Raw genomic sequence first — 25,880 nt, 5'->3', positions numbered from 1 at the left:
GATGATCAGTTAGCTGTTTTACAACTACCCTTTCAAGAATGTTTGAGAGAAAAGGAAGGTTGGAGATTGGCCTATAATTAGCTAAGATAGCTGGGTCAAGTGATGGCTTTTTAAGTAATGGTTTAATTACTGCCACCTTAAAAGCCTGTGGTACATAGCCAACTAATAAAGATAGATTGATCATATTTAAGATCGAAGCATTAACTAATGGTAGGGCTTCCTTGAGCAGCCTGGTAGGAATGGGGTCTAATAGACATGTTGATGGTTTGGAGGAAGTAACTATTGAAAATAACTCAGACAGAACAATCGGAGAGAAAGAGTCTAGCCAAATACCAGCATTACTGAAGGCAGCCGAACATAAAGATATGTCTTTGGGATGGTTATGAATAATTTTTTCTCTAATAGTTCAAATTTTATTTGCAAAGAAAGTCATGAAGTCATTACTAGTTAAAGTTAAAGGAATACTCGGCTCAATAGAGCTCTGACTCTTTGTCAGCCTGGCTACAGTGCTGAAAAGAAACCTGGGGTTGTTCTTATTTTCTTCAATTAGTGATGAATAGTAAGATGTCCTAGCTTTACGGAGGGCTTTTTTTATAGAGCAACAGACTCTTTTTCCAGGCTAAATGAAGATCTTCTAATTTAGTGAGACGCCATTTCCTCTCCAGCTTATGGGTTATCTGCTTTAAGCTGCGAGTTTGTGGGTTATACCACGGAGTCAAGCATTTCTGATTTAAGGCTCTCTTTTTCAGAGGAGCTACAGCATCCAAAGTTGTGCTCAATGAGGATGCAAAGCTATTGATGAGATAATCTATCTCACTCACAGAGTTTAGGTAGCTACTCTGCACTGTGTTGGTATATGGCATTGAAGAACATAACAAAGAAGGAATCATATCCTTAAACCTAGTTACAGCGCTTTCAGAAAGACTTCTACTGTAATGAAACTTATTCCCCACTGCTGGGTAGTCCATTAAAGTAAATGTAAATGTTATTAAGAAATGATCAGACAACAGGGGGTTTTCAGGGAATACTGTTAAGTCTTCAATTTCTATGCCATATGTCAGAACAAGATCTAAAGTGCGGTTAAAATGGTGGGTGGGCTCATTTACATTTTGAGCGAAGCCATCTGAATCTAATAATAGATTAAATGCAGTGTTGAGGCTGTCATTCTCAGCATCTATGTGGATGTTAAAATCACCCACTATAATTATCTTATCTGAGCTAAGCACTAAGTCAGACAAAAGGTCTGAAAATTCACAGAGAAACTCACAGTAACGACCAGGTGGACGATAGATAATAACAAATAAAACTGGTTTTTGAGACTTCCAATTTGGATGGACAAGACTAAGAGTCAAACTTTCAAATGAATTAAAGAGACCGCCTTGGGATTCACAACACTTGAATACCAAGGTTTCAAACGCGCAAAATACAGACACTGTCCTCACCCACTAAATTTCCTTTTGGCCTTGATAAATTGTGTTACATGCGCAAAACTCACCTATTTGCATGTTCCCTCCCTCAACTTTGTGCACTCGGGTGGACAAACCACAAACTACATATTCATTAAGGCTAATGCACTAAATGGACAAATGGATGTGCTATTTAGTAAATCTGTTGGTAAATCAGCATGCAGTTTTTTTTCCAAAGCAGTATGTTGTTTGCACATTTTAACACAGGCAAACCTTTAATAAATCAGGCCAAAAATTATCTAGCTGCTTCAGAAAGCAAATGACTGCTTGGAAAACATAAAATGAAGCAGTTCTGTCTGAAGTTTTTATCTGTTCTGAAACGATTGATATAAATTAATTAAAAATATAAAAGCCAAAATGATGGGTTGCATAAGTAATGGAACGGTTTGGTATAATACCTGTAAATAATCAATTTTATTGCCAGTTTTCTTCAGACAAGTCAGGGGATGGATACATGAACATTTCCAAGTCACTGAATATGTCTTGGACTTTATTTACATTAGTTATAAAGAAATACAAACAGTATGGCACTCTATGGTAAATCTGTGTGGAGTAAACAGTTCTCAAAAACTGAGTGACTGTGCAAGAAGGAGAAGAGTGAGGAAAGCCACCAAGACAACCAGACAACCCAGAAGAAGTTATAGGCTTCTCTGACTGTGACTGGAGAAATGGTGCACAGTGCATGTTTTGTATTTTGTATCCCCAGTTATACAGCTTCATCATGAAGTGGTACAGAGGAGGATTTTCTTAAAAAGAAGACCTGAAAGTCAACTACAATTTGCCAGAAGGTACATCTCAGATGAAAGCCTAGATCTGATGTTTTGGCGAAAGAAAATCCTCAGAAATATTCAGGACTCTTTAAAAAACCTTAAACTCTGCTTCTTCATAGTTTTGTGTGTCAGTTGGTAAAACCAGATCACAGCTCCCGACAAGCATTAAACATCTCAGTCAAGAAAGATGTGTGAAATGTGCGATTTTAATGTAGACACACAGAAACTCTGACTCACGTTCGTCCACAGCCCGGTCCTTCTGATTGGCTGTTGCTCCCTGCGTGCTGCATTTTGGATCGCTCGATGTGCTCCACGTACGTCTGAATCATCTGTGACGCCCACAAGAAAGGAAGTGAAGATACACAATGGAGAGACGGGAAAGATCCGACCACCATGACAAAACAGTGACAAAAAACATACAAAAGTAAAAACGAGTTATAGGATGGAGGTGTGAAAGGGTAATGAAGAAAAGAAACTTAAAATGCAAGAAATGAGGGAGAAGCTGAGGTGAGGAGAGATTCAGCGGTGAATAGAGGAATTGAAAAGGATTATAGTGAGCAAAATTCTAAAATAAATCTTATCTATAATCTGCCCCATGGTGGATTACTCAGAAATGGTTTGTGAACCAAAAAGGGCTCAGATGCACTTTCCTGATTAGTGTTAAATTTTGTCGCCCATTTTTCAATTTAGTCTTATGGTGCATTTACACATAACGATGACGAGTCACGAATAAAAAGGAAAGGAGGAGGAGACGGAGAGCGCTAGATGTCTGGCTGCACACGGCCCTCCTCTGGCTCAGACTCGTTTTCTCAAACATCAGGCACAACAGCAGGTGGAACACCTGCAGGAGCGCGACCTGGAACAAGACCTTTAGCTGACTTGGCATCACTGTCCTTCTTTGGCATATTGCAGTAATGAAACTGAATGCGGTCCAGCAGGGTTTAATTGTGCGCAAGTGAGAGAAGTGATTCATTGTGGCGCACAGTGAAATGTGACGTGTCAAAACTTGACAGTTTCCATGTTAATTTGTAACAACACGTCACAGTATGGGCTCCAAAAACCATCACAGGAACCACTACGAATGCTGTCACACTCAATTAAGGATCATCACTAATCAAGACGGATCAACACGCTCAGTTGCGACCTCCACGACATGAGGCGAAATGAGGGTGGTGCATGACATTCGTGGAAGATTTTTTGACAGACAAAAACATGCTCCACGAATCACAAATGTCACGCACTGTTAAGGTGCGTTTACACATAACGACGACAAGTAAAAAATGCCACGAAGTATACATTCTTGGCCGCTGATCACGAATAAGATGATTTGAGGTAGAGGTGTCAAGTGTCCTCAGGAACTGCTGCAATCTGTTACCACACATTACGATTAATGGCATGTGTTGCTGGAGAATTATCAGGAACCATTATGCACGGTCAAGAATAAGTTTCCACGTTGTTGCACGCTGTTGCGCGCTATCATGTGTAACAGCACATTGTTAAGTTCTATCACGTTGTGAATGAAGCTACTTGTCTCCACACACGCACCCATATTCATCCAACTGTCAGTTGCTGAACAATTCAGATCGCTCCAGTTTGCTCCTCAAAATCCAAAGCAAAAGAACTTTGTAATTGCATGCTTAGTTGGGCTCTGTGCCATGGAGTGGTGCTGAGTGGAGGAGGAGACAGCGAGAGCCAGATGTGTGGCTCCATGCAGCTCTTGTCTTGCTCATTTTCCCAAAAATCAGGCACATGCAGCAGGTGGAACACCTGCAGGAGCACGCTGAGGAGCATTGGAACGAGACTTTTAGCCGACTTGGCATCTCTGTCCTTCTTCAGCATACTGCAACAATGAAACTGAGTGCGGTGCAGCAGGGTTTAATTGTGCGCACGTCAGAGAAGAACGCTGTCACGCTCTATTAAGGAGCACCACTAATCAAGATGGATCAACACGCTCAGTTGCGACCTCCACAACATGAGGCGAAATGAGGGTGGTGCGTAACATTCATGGAAGATTTTTTTGACAGCCAAAAACATGCTCCACGAATATCACGAATATCACACACCAACATGCACTGTTAAAAAACCTATTCAGATGCATTAAGTCACGTTAAGAATGTCAGGAATGTGCCACGAATGACACAAATATGACATTCGTAATGCATCCTGCCTATGTGTAAACACAGCATTAGTCTTGTGTCAAAGTTCATTCTTAGTTTTAATCACATTTAGTCATTCACATATCATTGTTGTTAGTCATGTTTTAGTCTCAACATTTTAGTCTAGTTTTAGTCAAAACATTTTAGTCTTTTTTGAAATATTGACTAAATGTCTCGAATAACAAATATCTTGAATTAATTGAATTGAATGAATGAATCTTCAATGCAGCTTTGCTAAAAGTGTCTTGTTTGTTAATTCAATACATATTTACAAATGATGCACTTGTTCTGATGTTTTATATTTATAAGAAACACCAACAAAATAAAATAAAATAAAAACTGGTATTAAATAATATGTCTCTTACAGCTAGACTCTTATAGCTGAGCAGACACAGATTAAAATATAATTTGAATTTAAAAGGATAGACCTACTGTAGGCCTGTTTACAGCTGAGCAGACAGACAGGTTAAGATATAATTTAAACTTAAAAGGATAGACCTACTGTAGGCCTGTTAACAGCTGAGCAGACAGACAGGTTAAGATATAATTTAAACTTAAAAGGATAGACCTACTGTAGGCCTGTTTACAGCTGAGCAGACAGACAGGTTAAGATATAATTTAAACTTAAAAGGATAGACCTACTGTAGGCCTGTTAACAGCTGAGCAGACACAGGTTCAAATAAAATACAAACTTAAAATAAAAAATAAAATCTACATGGTGGATCCTTGATCTCTGGACATAAATAGAAATAAAATCTGTAGTTTTTGTTAAAAGCGTTTCCTTTCAGACATTAATGGCATGAATCTCATGCCATACATAGACTCTGAGCTGAGCTCAGCTGCACTGCACGTCAGGATGTAATTCATAAAGAATGCAGGACGTCTCACTTTGGGAGGAAAAAAATGTTTTGGTCGATCGTAGTTTATTGTTTGGACAGAGGTGTTATTTGATTTAAAACGGCGATTCGCTTTGAAGTTATTAATTCCAACCAGACTCTAACTTGACTCAGCAGAGAGCCGTGCAGCGTTTGGAGCAGTACAAACAGAACGGAGATCGAGTTTATGTTTTATTTCTTGCAAAACATTTTCGTCTCATTCTTATTCGTCAACAATAACGCACATTTACCCAGTTTTAGTGAGTGTTTTTAGAACATTGGTGCCGTCTCGTCATGGTTTCATCTTAGTCATGGGAAAAAGGGTTGTTGTTGAACATATTTCTCATTTTGTGCTAACCCCAAAACGGGAATCAGCTGCAAATCGTGAATTATCCCCAACTATATATATATATATATATATATGTGTGTGTGTGTGTGTGTGTGTGTGTAAAGAAAGATTGTAATGTGGGTTTGATTTGACATGAGTACCTGTTGTACCCTTGAAGACGCATGTGATTTACTAAGTGCTGCTTTAATTTAATAGGGGCTAAATTCATTTTTCTATTAAAATGCATATTATACAATCACTCTAACAAAGGAAATGAACACAGTAATGAAAATATAACAAAATATTCTGTAGCGACAGGTTTTCACTGCAATTTTGAATGCATTTCTAACAGTCAAACGTCAGGTTGTGTGGTCCGACCTCAGTGTGGCGCTGGTGCAGAGCGTTGTACTCTTTCTTCATATCTGACTCTCGCTCTTCCAGCCGAGAGACTGAAACACACACAGACAACAGATAAAGACAATCAAAAAGTTGGATGGACATTCAACAACTGCTCCAGCTGACCACTACAAAATATTATTTACCACAAGTTACAAATACAAGTTGTGTCATGTGCAGAAAGAACATTTCAATTCAGAAGCAGCAACAATCTGAAAATAAAATGAGTTCCAACAACACAACTTGTCCTTCCATGTTCCTCAAATAACCACAAAATATGAGGTCTGTTAGAAAAGTATCCAACCTTTTTATTTATTTCAAAAACCATATGGATTTGAATCACGTGTGATTGCATCAGCCAAGCTTGAACCTTCGTGCGCATGCGTGAGTTTTTTCACGCCTGTCGGTTGCGTCATTCGCCTGTGAGCAGGCTTTGAGTGAGGTGTGGTCCACCCCTCTCGTCTATTTTTTATTGCGAATAAATGTCTGAACGATTTGGAGCTTTGCTGCATCAATTTTTTTCCAGAAACTGTGAGAGACCTCCAGGTGGACACCGTTCAGAAAATTAATATGGCTTTCAGGGATGATTTTATGGGGATTACACAGATTAAGGAGTGATCCAGACGGTTTAAAGGAGACCTGCATTGAAAAAAATGCAGTCAGATTTTTTGAACAAAAAAATGACTTACATTTACACATGAGATTCTTCTGAATGTAGTAAAGTAAATCTGCAAGCCCAGATCTGTCATTCAACGGAGAAATCTTCATTTGAAAATGAGAAATTTACAGCTAACATTTAGCCCTCCGCAAACTGTCCCTCTCATCATGGACGCTGCCGAGACGTCACGGACAAGACCCTCTCCCAGCATGCATTGCGCCAATTGTAATTTGTGGATTTACGTCAGTTTGCATCTGCACTTTTTTCTTGTCTTATACGGAAGGATCTACTTTTTTAAAACTTCATATTGTCTTGCAGCATGTTTGGTGAGTATACATTTCTTTTATTTGTGCTTGAAAATTATTTTGGGGGACTTTTTCATACACCCGTTTTATTGAGTGGTGTCACAATGAAAATCTACTATCTTTCGCCTCCGGCCTGGTGCAGCCAAGGACATTGTAACCCAACCTGGCACTCCAGTTAAGCAGCCACCACGTCGGATGGCAGCTGAAAAACAACAAAGTGCAGACAAGCAAATTCAGGACGGATTAGAGGCGGGAGTGGCCCGTCGCAGCCATAGCAGTTGGGCTTCCCCAATAGTGATGGTGCGTAAAAAGGATGGGACGTACCGTCTCTGCATAGACTACAGAGCCCTAAATGACGCCACCATCAAGGATGCATATCCGCTGCCCCGCATCCAAGACACACTCGACACCCTCTCTACCGCCAAATGGTTCAGCACACTGGACCTCGCTTCTGGCTACTGGCAGGTCGAGTTGACCCCCAGGGCATGTAAGGCAGCCGCCTTCTGCACCAGGAAAGGACTTTTTGAGTGGAATGTCATGCCGTTTGGACTGTGCAATGCACCAGCAACATTCCAGCGGCTGATGGACCGTGTCCTGACTGGTATGCAGTGGGAGACCTGCCTGGTGTACTTGGATGACATAATTGTGCTGGGCAGGAATGTGGCAGAGATGTTGCAGCGTTTAGGCCAGGTTTTTGACTGTCTTCGCCAGGCCAACCTCAAGTTAAAACCTGCCAAATGTTGTCTCTTCCGCCGCGATGTGGCCTACTTGGGCCACATCATTTCAGAGGATGGTGTAGCCACTGACCCCAGCAAGATCCAGAAGGTGAAAGAGTGGCCGACACCTAGATCAACCCAGGAGGTACATCAGTTTGTAGGCCTTGCCTCATATTATCGGTGTTTTGTGAAAGACTTTGCTGCTGTGGCTGAACCCCTCCATGCCCTTAATAAGAAATATGCCCAGTTTCAGTGGAGTGCAGAATGCCAGGCAGCATTTGATGAACTCAAACACCGGCTGACCACAGCCCGTCCTGGGCTATCCACTTGACCAAGGTGACATGATACTGGACACTGATGCGAGCGATATGGGCATCGGCGCTGTGCTTTCACAAATCCAGCAGGGCAAAGAGCGCGTATTAGCATATGGGAGTCTCAAGTTGTCAAAAACTGAGCGGAATTACTGCACCACACGGCGTGAGCTGCTGGCCGTGGTGGAGTTCATAAGACATTTTCGGCAGTATCTCCTGGGGCGGCCCTCCATCGTACGTACAGATCACAGCAGTCTTTGGTGGCTCACAAGGCTGAAAGAACCTGAGGGACAGCTCGCCAGGTGGTTGGAAAGGCTTGCCGAATACGACTTGGAAATTGTCCATCGCCCCGGCCGGTCGCACACAAATGCTGATAACCTCTCTAGGAAACCATGCCGCCAGTATTGTCCATGTAGGCTTCCAGACCCTTCCCTTTACTCGGAGAATGTCAGTCATCAAGCTGTGCAGTGCGACTTGGACTCTGACATCAACCAGGTGATGTTGACCCCGGGGGGGTAGAGGGACCCACAGCTCCCACAGTAGCAAATCCAGTGGGGGTACACAAGGAAATCCCAGCTGATGTGCATGGTTCTGGGTTTCGTGAAAGAATCTGTAGGTCTGAGGCGAATAACTCTGAGCTGTTCAGTGGTTGGTCTGCAGAGGAGCTGCAGCAGGCTCAGAAGGCTGATCCAGATATTGCACCTATCAGGGCATGGATGGAGGCCAGTGAAGAACGGCCACCCTGGCTAACAGTCTCAGCGCACAGCCCAGCCACAAAGACATATTGGAGCCAGTGGAAGCGGCTCTACATCAGAGATGGAATACTGGTCAGGCGTTTCTACTGCCTAGATGATACCCAGTTCTACCCACAGGTTGTACTCCCTCAGGCCCTTCGATCCAATGTCATGAGACAGATGCATGAGGGGCAGGTGGGGGGACACTTTGGGGTGGAAAGGACTGTAGCTCGCCTGCAGACCCGATACTACTGGTACAGAATGAGAGAGGACGTTACCCTCTGGTGCAGTACCTGTATCAGCTGTGCAGCCAAAGCCAGGCCCCGGAAGACACCGCAGGCACCTATGGGCACTGTCAGAGTTGGAGCCCCCATGGAACGCATTGCCTTGGACATCATGGGACCATTGAATGAGACAGAGCGTAAACAGTCATTTGTGCTTGTGATTCAGGACTATTTCACAAAGTTTGTGGAAGCTTTTCCCCTGCCTGACCAGCAGGCTGTGACTGTGGCCAGAGTGTTGGCCTCAGAGTGGGTGTACCGTTATGGAGTGCCACAGACACTGCACAGTGACCAAGGCCGAAATTTTGAATTAGAGGTGTTCCAGGAAATGTGCAAATTGTTCGGCATTGAGAAGACACGCACCACACCTTTTCGACCTCAGTCTGATGGCCAAGTTGAGAGATTTAACGCCACCTTGCAAAAGATACTAGCCACTACGGCTGAGCGCTGCCATTGAGACTGGGACCTCATGATCCCCTATGCTGTAATGGCCTACAGAGCAACAAAGCACAGTGCAACTGGTTTCACTCCCAACTTCATGATGTTTGGCCGGAAGTGAGCGAACCGGTGGATCTGGTGGCTGGGCTGCCCCCAAGCACTGATACAGCCCCCTCAGTCCCCGAATTTGTCCAACAGACCCGAGAGCGCCTGGAACTAGCTCATCAAATTGCCAGGGAAGTCCTTGGTGAGTCGGTGCAACGAGCAAAGAGACAATATAACAAAAACTGCTGCCGCACACAGTACCAGATTGGCGACGCTGTGTGGTATCTAATCAAGGGCACCCGGAAAGTCAGGAACAGGGTTAAGAAATTCCTGCCATCCTACGAGGGCCCTTACTTCATCTTGGGGCATTTGGACGATATGGTGTATCGCATCCAGAAAGGCCCGAAGACCAAAGTGAAGGTAGCTCACCACGATCAATTGAAGCCGTACCGCTGCCGTGACCTACTGGACAACACTTGGGCTCTGGAGCGGGCTCGCAACTGGGCACCTGTGGAGGTGTCACCCCCGACGTTGAGTGAGGATCCTGCAGACTATACCCTTGGTTTGACTCAACTGTTCGACAGCATCAACACCGCAGCTGGGAAGGCCCCCGACTGCAACTCTTCAGATCCAGTCATGGCCACCACACCTATTCCCTCCACCCTGCCTCCGGACTCGGCTGCTCCCCTTGACTCTCAGGACAGTGGGGGCGGGGTAGTGGAACGTCAGCAGGGCCATAACTGTTGGAGGCCGATTCGCCAGCGAAGGTCACCGGTCCAGTTTGGTGAGTGGGTTGACTGAATTCATCATTCATAAACAGGGTTTTCTTAAAAAAAAAAAAAAAAAAAAAAAAAAGTGTACAGGTTGTAAGCACTTGGAAAAAAAGAGTTCCGAGAATGGAGTGTTTTGACTTTTGCACTGATATTGCATTTGCTGTTATTTTGCTGTTCAGGTTAGGGTTGAGTGTTACAAATGTCCCGCCCTGAAATGGTCGGCTAACTGCTAACAAAGAGCCCCAGATGGAAGGGTTTTAGCCACGCGACGGGTGATACTAATCTTGTTTATACTTCCAGGTTCGTGCTCTGCCATGATGTCCTTGTATGTGTACTTTCATGGAGTGGAAATATGTAAATTGCCATCCATAGTGCGGGTAGTGTTATGAGAGCAGCTAATACTGAGGAGTCTTCCCCTCTAAGAGAGAGAGCTCTGCATGCTGTGATGACGTCAGTGTGTGCGTGTGTGGCAGGCTGAGCGGGAGGAGACGAGTGTGGAACGTAGCAGGTTAGCAGGGAGAGAGAAAAATATATAAAAAAAAGAGAAAAGTGTGACTTTGCGGAAGAAGTGTTCGGTTAATAACTGCCGTAATAAAAATAAGGCTTAGAAGGGTAAAGTGTGTCCGTCCATCTGTTCACTGGCTGCTGTGCAGAGTCGATTGGGTTGTTGAACCTGAAGCTACAGTAGTTTAGCCCTGGAGGACAACCGAATGTTTTCCCCTACACTCCTGAACCACGGTCCAGGGGCTGAGTAGGAAAGTTCAACACCTGAAAAACAGATCCAACAAGCTGAAATTTAACATCTGTTTACTATTTTAATTAAAATAAATTTAATGCATAACATGGAGGTTCCCAAAAAGGTTTAGCATGCTACAATCAGATGATGACCAAGCTGTACATGAATAATTAAATGAAAAATTAAATCAAACAGCAGTTTCCATTCAACATGCTGTTTATTCACAGCACAAAAAACACAACTGCTCCTTGAGGTTAAATTGTGTCTAACTGTAATTCAGATGGGTTAAATGCAGAGGATGAATTTTGTTGTGTATGTATTCATGGAGCGGGCAGCACGGTGGATTAGTGGTTAGCACTGTTGCCTCACAGCGAGACAGTCGTGGGTTCAGTTCCCATGGCCTTTCTGTGTGGAGTTTGCATGTTCTCCCCGTGTTTGCGTGGGTTTCCTCCGGGTGCTCCGGTTTCCTCCCACATCCAAAGACATGCTGGTTAGGTGGATTGGAATCTTTAAAATTGTCCGTAGGTGTGTGTGTGTGTGGGTGTGTCTGTGTTTGTTTGTCTATTTGTGGCCCTGCGACAGACTGGCGTCCTGTCCTAGGTGTACCCCGCCTCGCGCTCTATGACGGCTCCAGCCCCCCGCAACCCTTGATTGGACTAAGCGGTAGAAGATGAATGAATGTATTCATGGATTAAAATGACAATAAAGGCTGTTCTGATCATTATTCTGAAGCAAATAAAGAGAAAAAAAAATACTCATTGATAATAAATTTTAAAATCAAATTAATGCCTTTCCTCTGGCTTGACCTCCTGCTCCTCCACCTCCACGAGGTGACCTTGTTGCTTTCACGCGATATGTCAGTTTCGCTTGTTGGATTAGTGTAGAAACTCCAACAAAAACATGATTTTGCAAACAATTTTAACTGTTCAAAAATAAATAAAAATAAAAAATTAATAAATGTCCAAGTCAGTCTGGTTTAAAAATCAAACCTTTTTCCACTTGTTAATATACTCTGAAGTTGAATCTTTGTATTTTTCCATGAGGGGTAAAGATTTTCTCATGTTGGATGCGACTTGGAACAGACTGTAGTGCGCCATAATATAAACTCAACCTGGGTCCAAAGACATGCATGTTCCACTCACTTTGGTCTGCATAGTTCTTTGTTTTCAGCTCCAGCTGTTTCCCCTGCAGCTCCAGAAAATCCACCTGCATCTGCAACTCCTTCTTCTCTGCTTCCAGCGCATCTTCAAACTCAATGAATTTCTGAGAATGTATAAGAGAAAACATAATACATACATGAACTAAAAACCACTCAACATCTTTACTACTACTTCTTTAAAAAGGATTTGTGGATCTGAGCTCTAAATATACAGCTCTAAATCAGAAAAAGTTGGCAAGGTATGAAAAATGCAAATAGATAAATAAATGATGCAGTTATCCTGCCATTTACTTTGACTTCTGTTTCACTGTAGACAGTATGAACCCAAGATATTTCATATTTGTGTCATCACCCATTCCTGCATTTTAAGGCCTGCAACACATTCAAAAAAAAGCTGGGAAGGGGGAAATTTAGGGCTAGTAAGGTAAGAAAAAGCATCTAATGATGTTATTTCAAACAAGTAATGTCAACAGGTGATTGTAATCATGACTTGGTGCAAAAGCAGTATCACAAAAGACTGGCTCTTTGAGGAAAAAAGACGGTACGAGGACCTCCAGTTTGTCAACAAATGGATGAGCGCATTAGAGAAATATTTTAAAACAGCGTTGTTCAAAGAAAGCCTGGAAGAGATTTGGATATTTCTCTCGCCACAGTGTGTAATATCATTAATTGATTCAGGAAATCTGGAGAAATTTCAGTGAGTAAACAACAAGGGTGCAAGCCTAAGATGTACACATGTGATCTCTGATCTCTCAAATGTCACTGCATCAGACAAGAACCATCATTCATCAATAGCTGATATAACCACATGTGTAAGGGATTACTTTGGCAAATTTCTGTAAAGCAGGACAGTTCAAAGTAACATTCACAAATGCCATTTAAAACTTCACTGTGCAAAAAAAGCTTTATGTTATCTTCTTTGTCCAGGGGAGTCATCAACTTTTCTGTGCTAAGAGGCATCTGGGTGGGACCATCAGATAGTGGAAATGTGTATTGTGGTCAGCCAAATCAGTATTCAAGAGCTTTTCTAGAAGAAATGGACACTGTGTGCCTTGGATGAAATACAAAAAGGATTATCCAGAGTGTTAAAAGTCCAAAAGTTAGGGTCTGTCATGGTATGGGATTGTGGGTTAATTTACACTTCTGTGATGGCAACATTAATGCAGAAAAGTACATTGCGATGATAGAAAACCACCTTCTGTACACACTACAAAGACATTTCTGAAAAAGAAGAGGATATGGGTAGTGGAATGGCTTACACTCCTGATCTGGCCCCATAAAAAAGTATGTCAAACTTTGAAACAGAAAAAAGTAATAACAACGACCCTCATACTGTTGCACAATTTAAGATATGTTTGCAGAAAAAAATGGGACAATATGTCACCTGAAATGCTTCATCGCTTGTACCTTCAATGTCAAAACATCTCAAGTGACGTGAGAAGGAAGGGCAACATTACAAATTGAAAAATGCTTTAGCATCCCAACATTTTTTAATGTATTGCAAACCTGAAAAAAGGCAAGGATCACTGCATTTTTTAAATATATTTGTTTATTTTTATTATTTATTTATTATTTTTTGCATTTTTCACATCTCCAACAGCTTGACAGTAACAGCTTAGACTTGTGTCTTTGCCTATTTACGCACTGAAATTTCTCCAGATTCCTTGAATCACTTGATGATGCTATGCACTGAAGAGCGAGAAATACGTAAATCCCTTCCCACAAGGAACATTTTTTCCCAACATTTCCACAATTTTCTCACATATTTCTTGACAAACTAAAGACTCTCTGCAAATCTTTGACCTTCAGTGACTCAGACTTTTATAGATACTTCTTTTGCATCAAATCATGACTACAATCAACTACTGACATGATCACATCAAACTGCCATTGGTACTTTTTCACAGGCCTTGGCCTGTTTATAGACCACTATACGTTACCTGTTCCTAGCCGGCTCCAGGGAGCCTACTGATATATGCATATTATCCGCCTTTACTTCAGCAACATGTTTTGAACTTCTCATCTTTGTCTAAGTAAGGGGTTGTTCAATGCACAATGGTGCAGGGCGAATCCTGAGGTGGCTCAGGTGGACATCTCAAACATCCTTTTTCTCAGCAGCCAGTTTCCACTGCTGTCGGAGGGAGCCTGGTAACTCTGCATTGTAGTTGCTGCACTCCTTGAGGTCTGCAGACCTGGAAGTGTCCAGATCTCAGTCTGGTCACTCCAGTGTTCAGCATACTGAGGAAGTGGCAAAGAGATGACGATAATGTTTTCATGAGGGATTAATGTGATCAATAAACATTCCGCTGTTGTTTAAATGACTTTGTTTGGATTTATGAAGCTGATTACACTGGTGTTTCTGTCACGTATGTATAGTTCATAAGGCTGTTGAGGACCAGCGGTTCTGTAGTGTATCTCTTAGAATCCGTGGCTTAATGTGCTTGACTCGACCTTGCGACTAATGACAGACATTGTAAACACCATGAATTTAATTCTATATTTGCCATTAATGCCAATTTGATGGTTCATACCAATCGGTAATTATTTACATTAATGATTGGGGTACTTGTGGAGTCAAAAATATCCTGAGAATGGACTAAAATTATTGGGTTTATGACAGAGCGTATAATTTTTATACTTGTGCAATATGTGAAATTGTTGAATCAATTTACAGTGTTACCATTCACTGAAGTGACAGAAACAAATTCACAGAACTATGACCTGCTTGGCAGTGGGCAGAGATGATTAAATGCTTCTTCTATGTTGGTGCATGTTGGCATCATCTTGACAGTTCACCACTGGGGGCAGTGCTGCATACAGTATCAGAAAACCCAACACAGAAGAAGCCACCAGTTTTCAGTCTGTTGGGGAAGCATTGCATCTTGTTTATGTGTGCTTAAATTCATCTACCTTGTTAGTATTTATTGTAAACATTGGCACATACTCAATTTCTCCATTATTTTGGTGAGGTTCAAGCACGTCTTACAGGACAAATGACCTGCGATTATGGGTTGGTGTGAATGCATGTCAACGTTTCAAGAAGCTTGTGTCTGTCTTGGTTTTACATCTGTCTTGGTTTTACTTGTTTTATATCATTGTAGCAATCCAAATTGCCAGGTTTTCCCCATAAAAATAACAGATTATTCATTCATTCATTTAGAGTATGTAGTATAAAATACCAAATATATTTAACTGTGAAAAGGTGACAAAGACAATTTTTGCACAACAAGGAAATAGCCATGGGCATGACGATATTATGGACGATGATAGATAGGATAGTATACAATCAGACATGGTCACTTTGTTTGGGAGAGAATTTCCTGGTAAATAACATTGTTTGTGAAAGTGTATTGTACCTCTGAAAATGACCCATTTATGGTTAGAATCTTGATGCTGTTCCTTTTCTGATCTCTGCTCATGACAGTATATAGTTGCCCATGGGAAAAGCCTTTGGTTAGCTAACCTTGTATTCTTGACATTGTCTAGTTTTGTGATTTGTTGGCAGACATTCAGAAATACTTTTTGACTGGGTGGAAATTTGACCTCTGACTCTGTGACTTTACTTCAGTGGTTTTGACCTTCATCTTAATGATTGACGTTTAGGTGACTTTGCCATGACAATACCAAAATCTACCTAAGTTTGCCAACTTAGTTCCAAATTAGGTTGGCAATCAAATTCCTTGACCTAGACTCCAATGACCTTCATCTTTGCCAAAATGGATGCTTTAAGGGTCAGGCTTGACCTTCATCCACATACCAAGTTTGGTAGAAATTATTCAAGGAACCTCAGAGAAGTTGGCCAACAAACACATAAACAGAAAAGACCTCGACCACAATAACTGACCTTTAGAACATCTAACATTACTTTGGCCAATCTAGAACCCACCTTGAGATCTGTGCAAATTTTCATGAAAATCAAAATTGACCACAACCCTTTCCAAAGTGGTCAGAATGGGCGAACTGTTATGATGACGACAACATGCAGCAGCACAATAGCAAAAACCTTCAGTATTCATCACCTCGGTGACTACGGAATGTTTCTGCCTACAAGCTTTAATACAGATGAAGAAAAATTAGCACCCCATGATATTTAAAGTTTTCATCAAAACTTTCCCAAGTTCTTTTTTAACAGAGCAACAAATTTTCAGTGCAGCATTTTTAACTATCCTACTTTTATTTTGGATGCTTGCATTATTTTACTTTGCACACAAAAACAAAATTATTTCACAAAAACCAAAACTACCAGGGTCAAAATTATTAGCCTTATTAAAAACTGACCTTTTTGATGAGCCATAGCACAAACCACTGTTGAGAGCAATGATGTGTTTTAACTTTGTAATGCTCAAAGCTCATAAAATCAAGTTAAAACTGAGGGTTATCTTCCAGTATAAAAACTTCAGTAAGGGTTCACATCCCACTGAGCACAAGATGTAATTTCAGTGTTGAATTTTGGTTGAAAACTGGGTGACATGAGTCTGAACTTTCACATTTGAACCATTTTTGAATGTCTTTTCAAAGGTGGGTGTATCAACAAAAAAAATGCTCACTGGGTTTGAGCTGTCACTCAAACACACAGAAAGCATAAAAAAATCAGTTTAGACTTGAGCAAAAGAATTGTTGATGGTCACAAAGCAGGAGGAGGAGTTACCACAACATTACCAAATGTCAAGAATCGGAGTGAGAAGTATCAAGAAATTCAAAGAGAGCAACACAGGACAGAACAAGACTGGCAGTGGTAGGAAGGGATTTCAAAGAATCTGGAAAGAAAACTAGTGAGAGACGTGTCTAAAGACCCCAGAACAACTACCAAGACACTAGTGAATGACTTTGCAAAGTTGAGAATTGTAGCCTCAAAGAAGACAATCAGTATAGCCCTAGACAGGAATGGACTGTGAGGTTGCAGACCAAGAAAATCTTCACTTCCACAGAAGAGACACCTTCAAGCCAGATTGAAGTATGCTAAGGACAACCTGGAGAAAGATTATGCATACTGGAAGTATGTGCTTTGTCAGATGAGACAAAGCTAGAGCTCTTTGACCATAGTTTGGAGAAAGAAACGGAGAGGTGTACAACCCAGGGAACACTGAGAAGCACAGCAGTGGGATTATTATGCTGTGGGGATGCTTCAGTGTATCTGGAACTGGGAATCTCGATGTGGAAGGAAGGGTATGTGAAGATTTAGAAGGAAAATCACAAGCATTCAGCAGCAAAACTGAGCCTGGGTCATTGCTTTGTCTTCAAACACTACAACAAGCCAAGATATACATCACTCCTGGTGAAGAACTACCTCCAGAAGACCAAAGCCAACTGGCCTGCAGAAAGCCCTACCTTCAGTTCCACTGAAAACCTGTGGGGTGAACTGAAGACCAAGGTCCATTCCAGAAGACCATCAAATCAGGAGGAATTGGAAATATTTGCCCAAGAGGAATGGGCTGGGATTCCTCATGAGACATGTCTGAGACTTGTTGAAAAGTACAATAAAAGGACTGCAGACTGTTATCCAGCAAAAAGGAAACAACAATTAGCATCAGAGGGGCTAATAATTTTGTCCTCGTCTGTATGTGTTATCCTGGTGTCTTGTATTAGCTCATTGAAAACATGCAGCATATAATGAAAGTTATAAATAGTGTGTATGATGTCCGCGTCTATGAGAAGATGTTGGTTTTGTTTACTGCTATCTTGAGACCAGCAGCCTTGTAATCTGAGCTGCTGTTGGCCGCTTGCTGTCCGTTGTTCGTGTGAGAAGGTGCACTGTTGTTTTCCTGTCTTTCTCTCTCCCTCTTAAGCACAAATCAGGTTGCAGTGTCAAAAGCCCCTTCAACGTGTTCGGCGTACTATTGATTTCCAATGAATCCCTACCCCTTGTACCCCGTCCCCCCCGCCCCCACCATGCCCTTCTGGTGGTCAAATGAAAAAAAAAAAACCTCCCTGATTTTCCAATTAGCCACACGATTTAAAATACAATTACATGTCTTTTGTCAAACGCAAAAACAAAAACATCCTGAGAAGACTCCATGATGTCCAACAAAATGAAGAAATGATCAAATAGAAGGAAAAGACTGTTGTATTAAGTGAATGAATTGCATTACAAAGGTAGAAGGCTGTTTAGAACATTCACAAAAGAAGCTTTGTGTGATGAAATGCTGTAGTTTGACACCCAGCTTTTGCTGGGCAGATTAGGAATAAACCTTTATACTGTTCTCAAATAACTCTCAGCTCTTCAACACCAAAATACTTCGCTGAATGTTTGAGAAACAAACAGCAGAATGAAATAGAGGCAAGTCCCAGCATCTCTACAGTCTCCTGACATATAGTTATTAATATTGCAGGGTTCATCTTGGACAGAAATTTTAACATCTGATGATTTAGTTGTGGCATATTAACTGGGACATAGTGCCAGTGGGCTGGACATCACTATATGCCGTGAATCAGTTAGTCATGCAACATTTCACTTGGGATTGAGATAACTTCAGTTGTACTGGCCCAGTTGTCACCAAACTTGGCATATGTGATACACACAGTGACCCCAAGAAGGCCACTGATTTGGGGGTGAAAAGGTCAAAGGTCACTGGAACATGCCTTGTAAAAATCTTGAGTGCAATAACTTCTTTCCTGATTGCCACCACACTTGGTATGTGTCTGATGCATGGTGACCCTACAAAGATTATTAATTTCTGGGTCAAAAGGTCAGAGGTCAAAAATCACTGAAGAGTACTTTGTAATCTCTAGTGAAACAGAGAAGGATTTAAGCTCAAGTCAGTCTTCTGCCGAACGACAGCTGAAATTTCACATCTTTTTGTTCTTTTCCACCGTGAAACTGCATAACTGCTGATGCAAAAAAAAAGCTTACTCTTTGCTCAGTTTCTCCAATCACAGCCACAGAAGCCCTTCAAAGGTGGAATGGATGTCTTGGTGGCTTCCCTCACTAATCTCTTCATTGCACAATCACTCACACTTTGGGAATCTCAATGCATGATGTTCATGTATCCATCCCCTGAAATGTCTAAAGAAAACTGGTTGTAAAGGTGATGATTTACTCTAAATTCATCAGTGTCTGTATCTGTGTCACACATACATTTTGTGTTTGCATTTTTTTATTTAACAATGTGAAAGGTTTTTATTGTTCAAAAACTGCTTATATTTTTTTAAATATTGTAATTCCATAAAATCTCCTTGTATTTTTTTCTGAATACATTTTAAGTTCTGTACCTAAAATACAGAGGTGTCAATAATTTTGATGAGGACTGTAAAAGATAAATGTTGTATATTATTATTATTGTTATTACTATTATGATTGTTGATGTTGTTCAATGACTGTGGGCATTATTTTAAATATTCTGATTAAAAATTAAATGAGATTCAAAAATGGGCCAATAATTCTAAGCAGAACTATGAATGATGCATGTTACATATTACTATTATTGTTTATTACCCATTATGATAAGCTACAAAAAAGTAGCATCACATCATAAATGCTGAAATCAGTTTTGATTTCAACTTTCTGAGCTGAAAAGTTTTGGGCGTGTTTGGGCTTCAATCGTCCCACTCAAGTCACATGGGTCTTGTCCACGCTCCCACTTATGGGTTGGCAGGGAGTCAGTCAGACATCGTCAAGATGGCGACATCTAGAGCCGCCTTCAAACCTGTTCTTCTCAGAACCTGTGGATGACATCACAGAGGGACTGACCATTATTTTTACAGTCTACGGTTATAATCCAATCTGGGACATTTCTGTATTATGTGTTTGTGTCTGTGCCTTCCTCCCACAGTCCAAAGAACTGCAGAGCTAAATTAACCGTCTAACTATGAATAATTTTGTTCCACTATATTTCTGAGATGCACTCTTTTTCTTTTTTAACTCCACTGTATTTCTCTGTCAGATGAGTTTACCTCTTGAGTAAAAATAGTCATGAAATGACACACCGTTAAAATTGATCTGAGAGACTAAATGATTCATCCTGTATGATATTTTATAAATGTACTAATTAATTTATGATTTTTGAAAGAAAGCTTTTTGATTTTAATTACATGCAATACAAAAATATTTTTATTTTTGCTAAAGGATAATGAAAACATTTTTCCTGCACCCTCCTTATCCCAATACAGTTTTAAAATGAATGCATATTGTAAGACTTTTAAAATAGCTAATATGCATCACCAGGTATCTTCAAAACATAAATTAATGTGCAGCTAAAAATACCCCACATACACAGAGATAATGCATACTAAGACAAGTTAGGTTTTGAAGGGTGGTCTCCCATCAACATGATTTTGACACAATAAATACATAAATAAATCAGATATGGGGCCTGAAATCAGTTGTAATCTTTGATAAAAGTAGCATGTCAGCAGATATTAATTAGTATACAAATAATAAATGATTATGAATGCAATGGTAAGAATATCTGCATGAGTTGAAAGATGCAACATACCATTCATTGAGGCTCCTACCTCATTGACTGGTATGTTGCATCTTTCAACAATTGAAAATATTCTTTCCATTGCACAAATGGCAAACATTCATTATTTGTTTTATATGACACCTAAATTGCTGAAAGATGCAACATACCATTCAATGAGGCCAGCCTCATTGAATGGTATGTTGCATCTTTCAACAACTGAAAATATTCTTTCCATTACACAAATAGCAAACATTCATTATTTGTTTTATATGACACCTAAATAGATCATTTTATATTTTACTTAAAATAAGAAAGGTAACTTTTTTAGCGAAAAAATGCAAAATAAAAGCTTGTCCAGTTGACATGACAGCACTTCAACAAACACTAATGCATGAGAACACTGCAGCTGCCAGCTTTAGCCTCCTTGTATCATGGAAGCATTTTTACAAAAACTTGTTCAATAGAGTGAAATGTGTGGAAACAAAATGCACAGAATGTGACGTCACTCATACTGTGGCACAAAGAATGAATGCCACATGACATGCAATCCACTAATCAAATGAGAAGGATTTATGTAACGGCTGAGTTTATCCTTGTCATTTGATTGGTGGGTTGTATGTCACATGACATGGATTAGTCATACCATTTGCCGTTGTGTTTCAATAGTGCAATAGTTCTTTTTCAGCGTGCAATTTTAGTGCTATATGAAATGTGCTATTGCACACCCCGACCATCGTGCATGCTCACACAACTGGGGCGGTGTTTAGCTAAACATTGTGGAGTTTGTTTTACTGACAGACAACGATTTGATGGAGCTAATTGGCGCTGCCAATTCTTCTAACACACACACAAAACAAATCCACCACGCTGTAAGCTGTCTGGAGGCATGAAGAGCTGTTAGGATGAAAAGCTGGACAAATTTCTGATGTGATTTTTTGCTGGACTGAGGAACTACACAAAGTCTTTTTTTTTTTTTTTGGAAGTACACAAAGTCAGTGCACGGCATCACGGACTACATCGTCGCAATTTTGGATTCCGATTTAAAGTTCACGATAGACTGTTAAGCACCAGTGGAACACCAAAATGTAAGTCCCTTTTCTGTTGTTTATAAATTAATAAAATATCAAATGACAAGGATCTATTTTAGGCGTTATATAAAACAAATAATGAATTTTTTTGCATTCTTTCAATGGAACAAATATTTAATTTGATGATATATTCATACCATTGAACTCATAAACATTCATTATTTGTATACTATTTAGGCATCATATGAGCAGGGGTGGTGGTTAGTGCCCTTGGTTTCAGTGTGGAATGTTCCCAGTTCTAATCCCACCCCTGCCAGATTTCTCCATGTGGTGTTGCGTCGGGAAGGGTAAAACCTGTGCCAATTCAACATGCAGATCCACCTTGGATTTGCTGTGGCAACCCCAAGTGCAAACAATGGAGCAGTGGAATGGACTTACTTATTTAGGCATCATATATCAGGGAACTAAATTTTACCCACTATTTTTTTTAATTAGGCCCGATTTACTCAATTTTGAAATCGGAATGGAAATTGTGTAAAAAAAAAAAAAAAAAAACAGGAATAAATGGGGTACCTTAAGAAGCACTTTCTGTGCCTGCTACTTTAATTGAAAGCTAGGCATGGCAAGCCCCGCCCTTTCTGTCACTAGCCATATGGGCGTGTCACACAGAATTTGCAAACTAACTCAGTGGGCGTGTCACAGAGAGTGTGCATAATAGCTATTGTGACACGTCACAGAAGACTAATACGTAGGGTTCCAGGTCCAGTTTTAGATTATAGCCTCTGTGTGTACAGATACATTAACAAAATAATACTAATAAATGTAAAACTATGAAGTAATTTGACATGACGTCTGACCACATTTAATGAAAAAAATTGAGATAAAAAGCTGATCTACACCTTTAATAACAGAGCTGCTACAAAGGCCATATGAATTCCACAGTTTTATTCGTTTGGCAGGAGAGGCGTGTTAACCGGCAGGGCAGAGGGCCGTGAACGCAGCATGATGCTGCCGCTGGAGGAGGCCGCGCGCGCGGGGGGCCGCGTGCGGGGTCACTCACCTCCTCCGCCTGCTTGCGCAGCGCTTTCTCCCTCTCGTACTGCGTGATGAGCTGTTCGTTGTCCTCCTTCAGCAACTCCAGCTCCACCTCGTGCTCCTGGTTCTCCGTCAGCACCGCGTCAAGGTTCTCCAGCACGTTGACCACCAGCGGCATCAGCTCCTTCACCACCTCCTCGTCGTAGCTGCGGATCAGCCGCTCGAACTCCCGGTAGATGCTGTTGGCCAGACCGGACACCCGCTCCGACATGACGGTGCCGGAGCCGTAGTCGTCCTGATAGACCACCTCGTCGATCTGTAGGTCCATCATCCTGGCAGCCGGATCGAGTCCCGGAGGAAGAGCTCGGGTTCGAACGGGGTTTTTTTTTTTTTAGGGGGGAGGGGGGGAGAGGGGGGGCTTCTGTAGCACAAAGATGAGGACGAACGATCACAGTTCTCCGTATGATGGAGATACACGTGGAACCCGTGCAGGCTGGTTAACCGACGGCTGTCTGTTGTGTGTGATGAGGCGTAACCGCGGGCCCGGTACTGAAAACGTCGGACCTAAAGAGGGCCTCCTCCTCCACCTCCTCCTGCTCCGCGGCTATCGCTCTCCCCCAGAAGAGAGCGCCTGATCCGGACAGCAGTGGCTCGGTCCATACCGAAAAACCGAGCGGCTCCGTCGAAAAAGCCGCACCTGCTTCTCCTCAGCGGCCGCAGCCATGGAGCCCAGCCATTACAGGAGCAACCAAACCAGCGATCCCGGCGCACGATCCTCCGCTACAACATCCTGACGTCCGAATGGTTTTTTGTTTGTTCTCTCTCCCTGCGGTGTTCCGGGGCCAGGCTCGGGCGGTGATGGTGATGTCTCCCTGTGGGAGAGGCTCTCCTTGCTCCTCAGATGGAGGAGCCAGCTGACCAGCGCTGGGTGACGTCACGCCGTCTGCACTGAGCAACAGCCGCTGTGGCAAATGACAAACACCAGTCTTTTTTTTTTTCCTTCTTCTTAACTAAACCACATAATTATAATAATATACATATTTCAGAAAATATAATACACATATGCATAATAGAATAATAATAACAATAATAATCTATCTATCTATCTATCTATCTATCTATCTATCTATCTATCTATCTATCTATCTATCTATCTATCTATATATATATATATATATATATATATATATATATATATATATATATAAATGCGTATGTGTGTACAGACAGGCAACCAAAAATTTGGTTGAGGCCAAAATTACCCATAGTCGGAAGTGATTTAGTTACCCCTATAGAAACACATCCACAAAGCATTTCTGTAAAGGTAAATAAGTCCTGCAACCCCCCCCCCCCCCCCCAATACTGTGCATAAAGAAAATATTCACAGCGCTTCACTTCTTTTCACATTTTGTGTTACAGCTTTTTTGCAAAATGAATGAAATTCTTTTTCCCCCTCAAAATTCTACACACAATACCCCATAATGACAATGTGAAAAAAGTATATATATCGGGTTCAAACTGGTTTTTTTAAGGGGGAGGGGATATATATGTATATATATATATATATATATATATATATATATATATAAAGATTTTGGCCGCATTAACTTTGGACTTGATAAAACACAGTAGACCAACACCAGATGACACAGAACCCCAAATCATTACTGATTATGGAAACTTCACACTGGACTTCAAGCAACTTTGATTCTGTGTCTCTCCACTTTCCCTCCAGACTCTGGGATTTTTTAAATTGACATGCAAAATTTACTTGTGTCTGAAAAGTGGACTTTGGACCACTGAGCAAAGGTCCAGTTCTTTTTCCTTCTTAGCCCACGTATAACACTTCTGACATCGTCTCTGGTTCATGCATAGCTTGACACTAGGAATGCAACCGTTAGAGAGGATTTCCTGGACATGTCTGTGCATTTTTGACTGATACACTGACTCCAGCCTCATAAGGTTTCCCCAAGTTCTTGAATCTAATATGACAATCTCCTCAAGGCTGTGGTCATCCCTGTTGTTTGTGTATCTTTTCCTACCACTTTTCCCTTCCAGTCAACTTTCCATGAATATGCTTTGATACACCATTCTGAAACGGCCAGGTCTTTCAGCTGTGATCTTCTGTGTTTTAATGAGCGTTAACGACTGTCAAGTCAACAGTCTTCCCCAGGACTGTGGTTGTGTGCACTGGAACAGACTCGGATTCACAATATTTACATATACTGCAGAAATAGTCACTTGAAATTAAATATTCTTGTGTTTTGAGATACACATTTTCTGCTGTTTTTGAGCTATGGGCTATCTTCAAAATTAAAATGAAAGATACTTGACACATTTTAGTTTATAAGTAATGTGTCTAACAATTTGGACAAGTGTCACCTCCTGAAATACCTGACCCCCCCCCCCCCCCCCCAAAAAAAATGCAACTTTCCCAACAAAATTAATTTTTTTATATGCATGTGTGTATATGTGTAATAGTTATAAATAAGTCAAACATTAGCAGCAAATATTGACCTTGAGAAAATTACTCATCTTGTTGTGACGCTAAAGTCTGTGGGACTTTACAGTCAGGAGACACATGGAAATACTGCATGAGTCACAGATGAGTCAGAGGTATTTGTTCCCCTGAAAAGATCGACATCACCAAAGGTCCAAGTCTTTAGGGCCCCGATGCTTCCAGTGTTACTGTGAAATCTGGAAGTAATCCAGTGAAGGTGGTGACTGGACAACATTAGTACCCTGTTATTATCTCACCAGAGGATTCTTGGATAACATTGGAATATCTTTGCGTCGAACAGTTACTCAGAGAGACTCAGATGAGTTGTATTACACGCACTGTGTGAGAACATCAACCACTGCGGCCGGTGTGATCCAACACTGCAGGTGCCTCGGTGCTGAAGACCCCACAAACTGGTGAAGGCCTATATGTAAAGCTGTAAACACACATTTCAAAATGAATAAACTGTGACAATTGAATGCAAAACTCCCCTTCTGTGGCCACTTGCAATTTACATAATTTTATAACTTAGCTTTTTTACTGAGTGAATAACAGCAATTATCTGTGTTGCTGTACACCAGGAAATATGCACATAAGCCATTTTGTAAAACTTGCAAATAAAGTTTAGAAATTGACAATTACTATCATTATTGAATAATAATACTAATTCTGCATCGTTTGGACTTATAATAAATCTGTTCTTGACCATCAGATGGCTAAAAAAAGAAGAAAAAAAAATCTAGAGACAATAACTGTGAAAATGTTATT

At 41.1% G+C, this 25,880-nt stretch overlaps 1 protein-coding gene across 1 annotated transcript in view; it reads right to left on the bottom strand.

Moving 5' to 3' along the window:
* mapk8ip3 (mitogen-activated protein kinase 8 interacting protein 3) overlaps positions 1–23,558 on the bottom strand; it is a 100,703-nt gene extending 77,145 nt beyond the window's left edge. The window contains exons 1-4 of the mRNA XM_034189575.1: positions 22,638–23,558; positions 12,131–12,251; positions 5,974–6,044; positions 2,474–2,565 (exon numbers count right to left, since the gene is read on the bottom strand). Coding sequence (XP_034045466.1) covers positions 2,474–2,565; positions 5,974–6,044; positions 12,131–12,251; positions 22,638–22,943 — 590 coding nt within the window. The 5' untranslated portion in view covers positions 22,944–23,558. The remainder of the gene's footprint in view (positions 1–2,473; positions 2,566–5,973; positions 6,045–12,130; positions 12,252–22,637) is intronic.
* Between the last annotated feature and the right edge of the window lie 2,322 nt (positions 23,559–25,880).

Source organism: Thalassophryne amazonica, chromosome 16, assembly GCF_902500255.1.
Source record: "Thalassophryne amazonica chromosome 16, fThaAma1.1, whole genome shotgun sequence".
In the NCBI taxonomy this organism is placed as follows: domain Eukaryota; kingdom Metazoa; phylum Chordata; class Actinopteri; order Batrachoidiformes; family Batrachoididae; genus Thalassophryne; species Thalassophryne amazonica.
The sequence above is the reverse complement of the archived record's forward strand: the minus strand, read 5'-3'. Positions and strand labels throughout refer to the sequence as shown.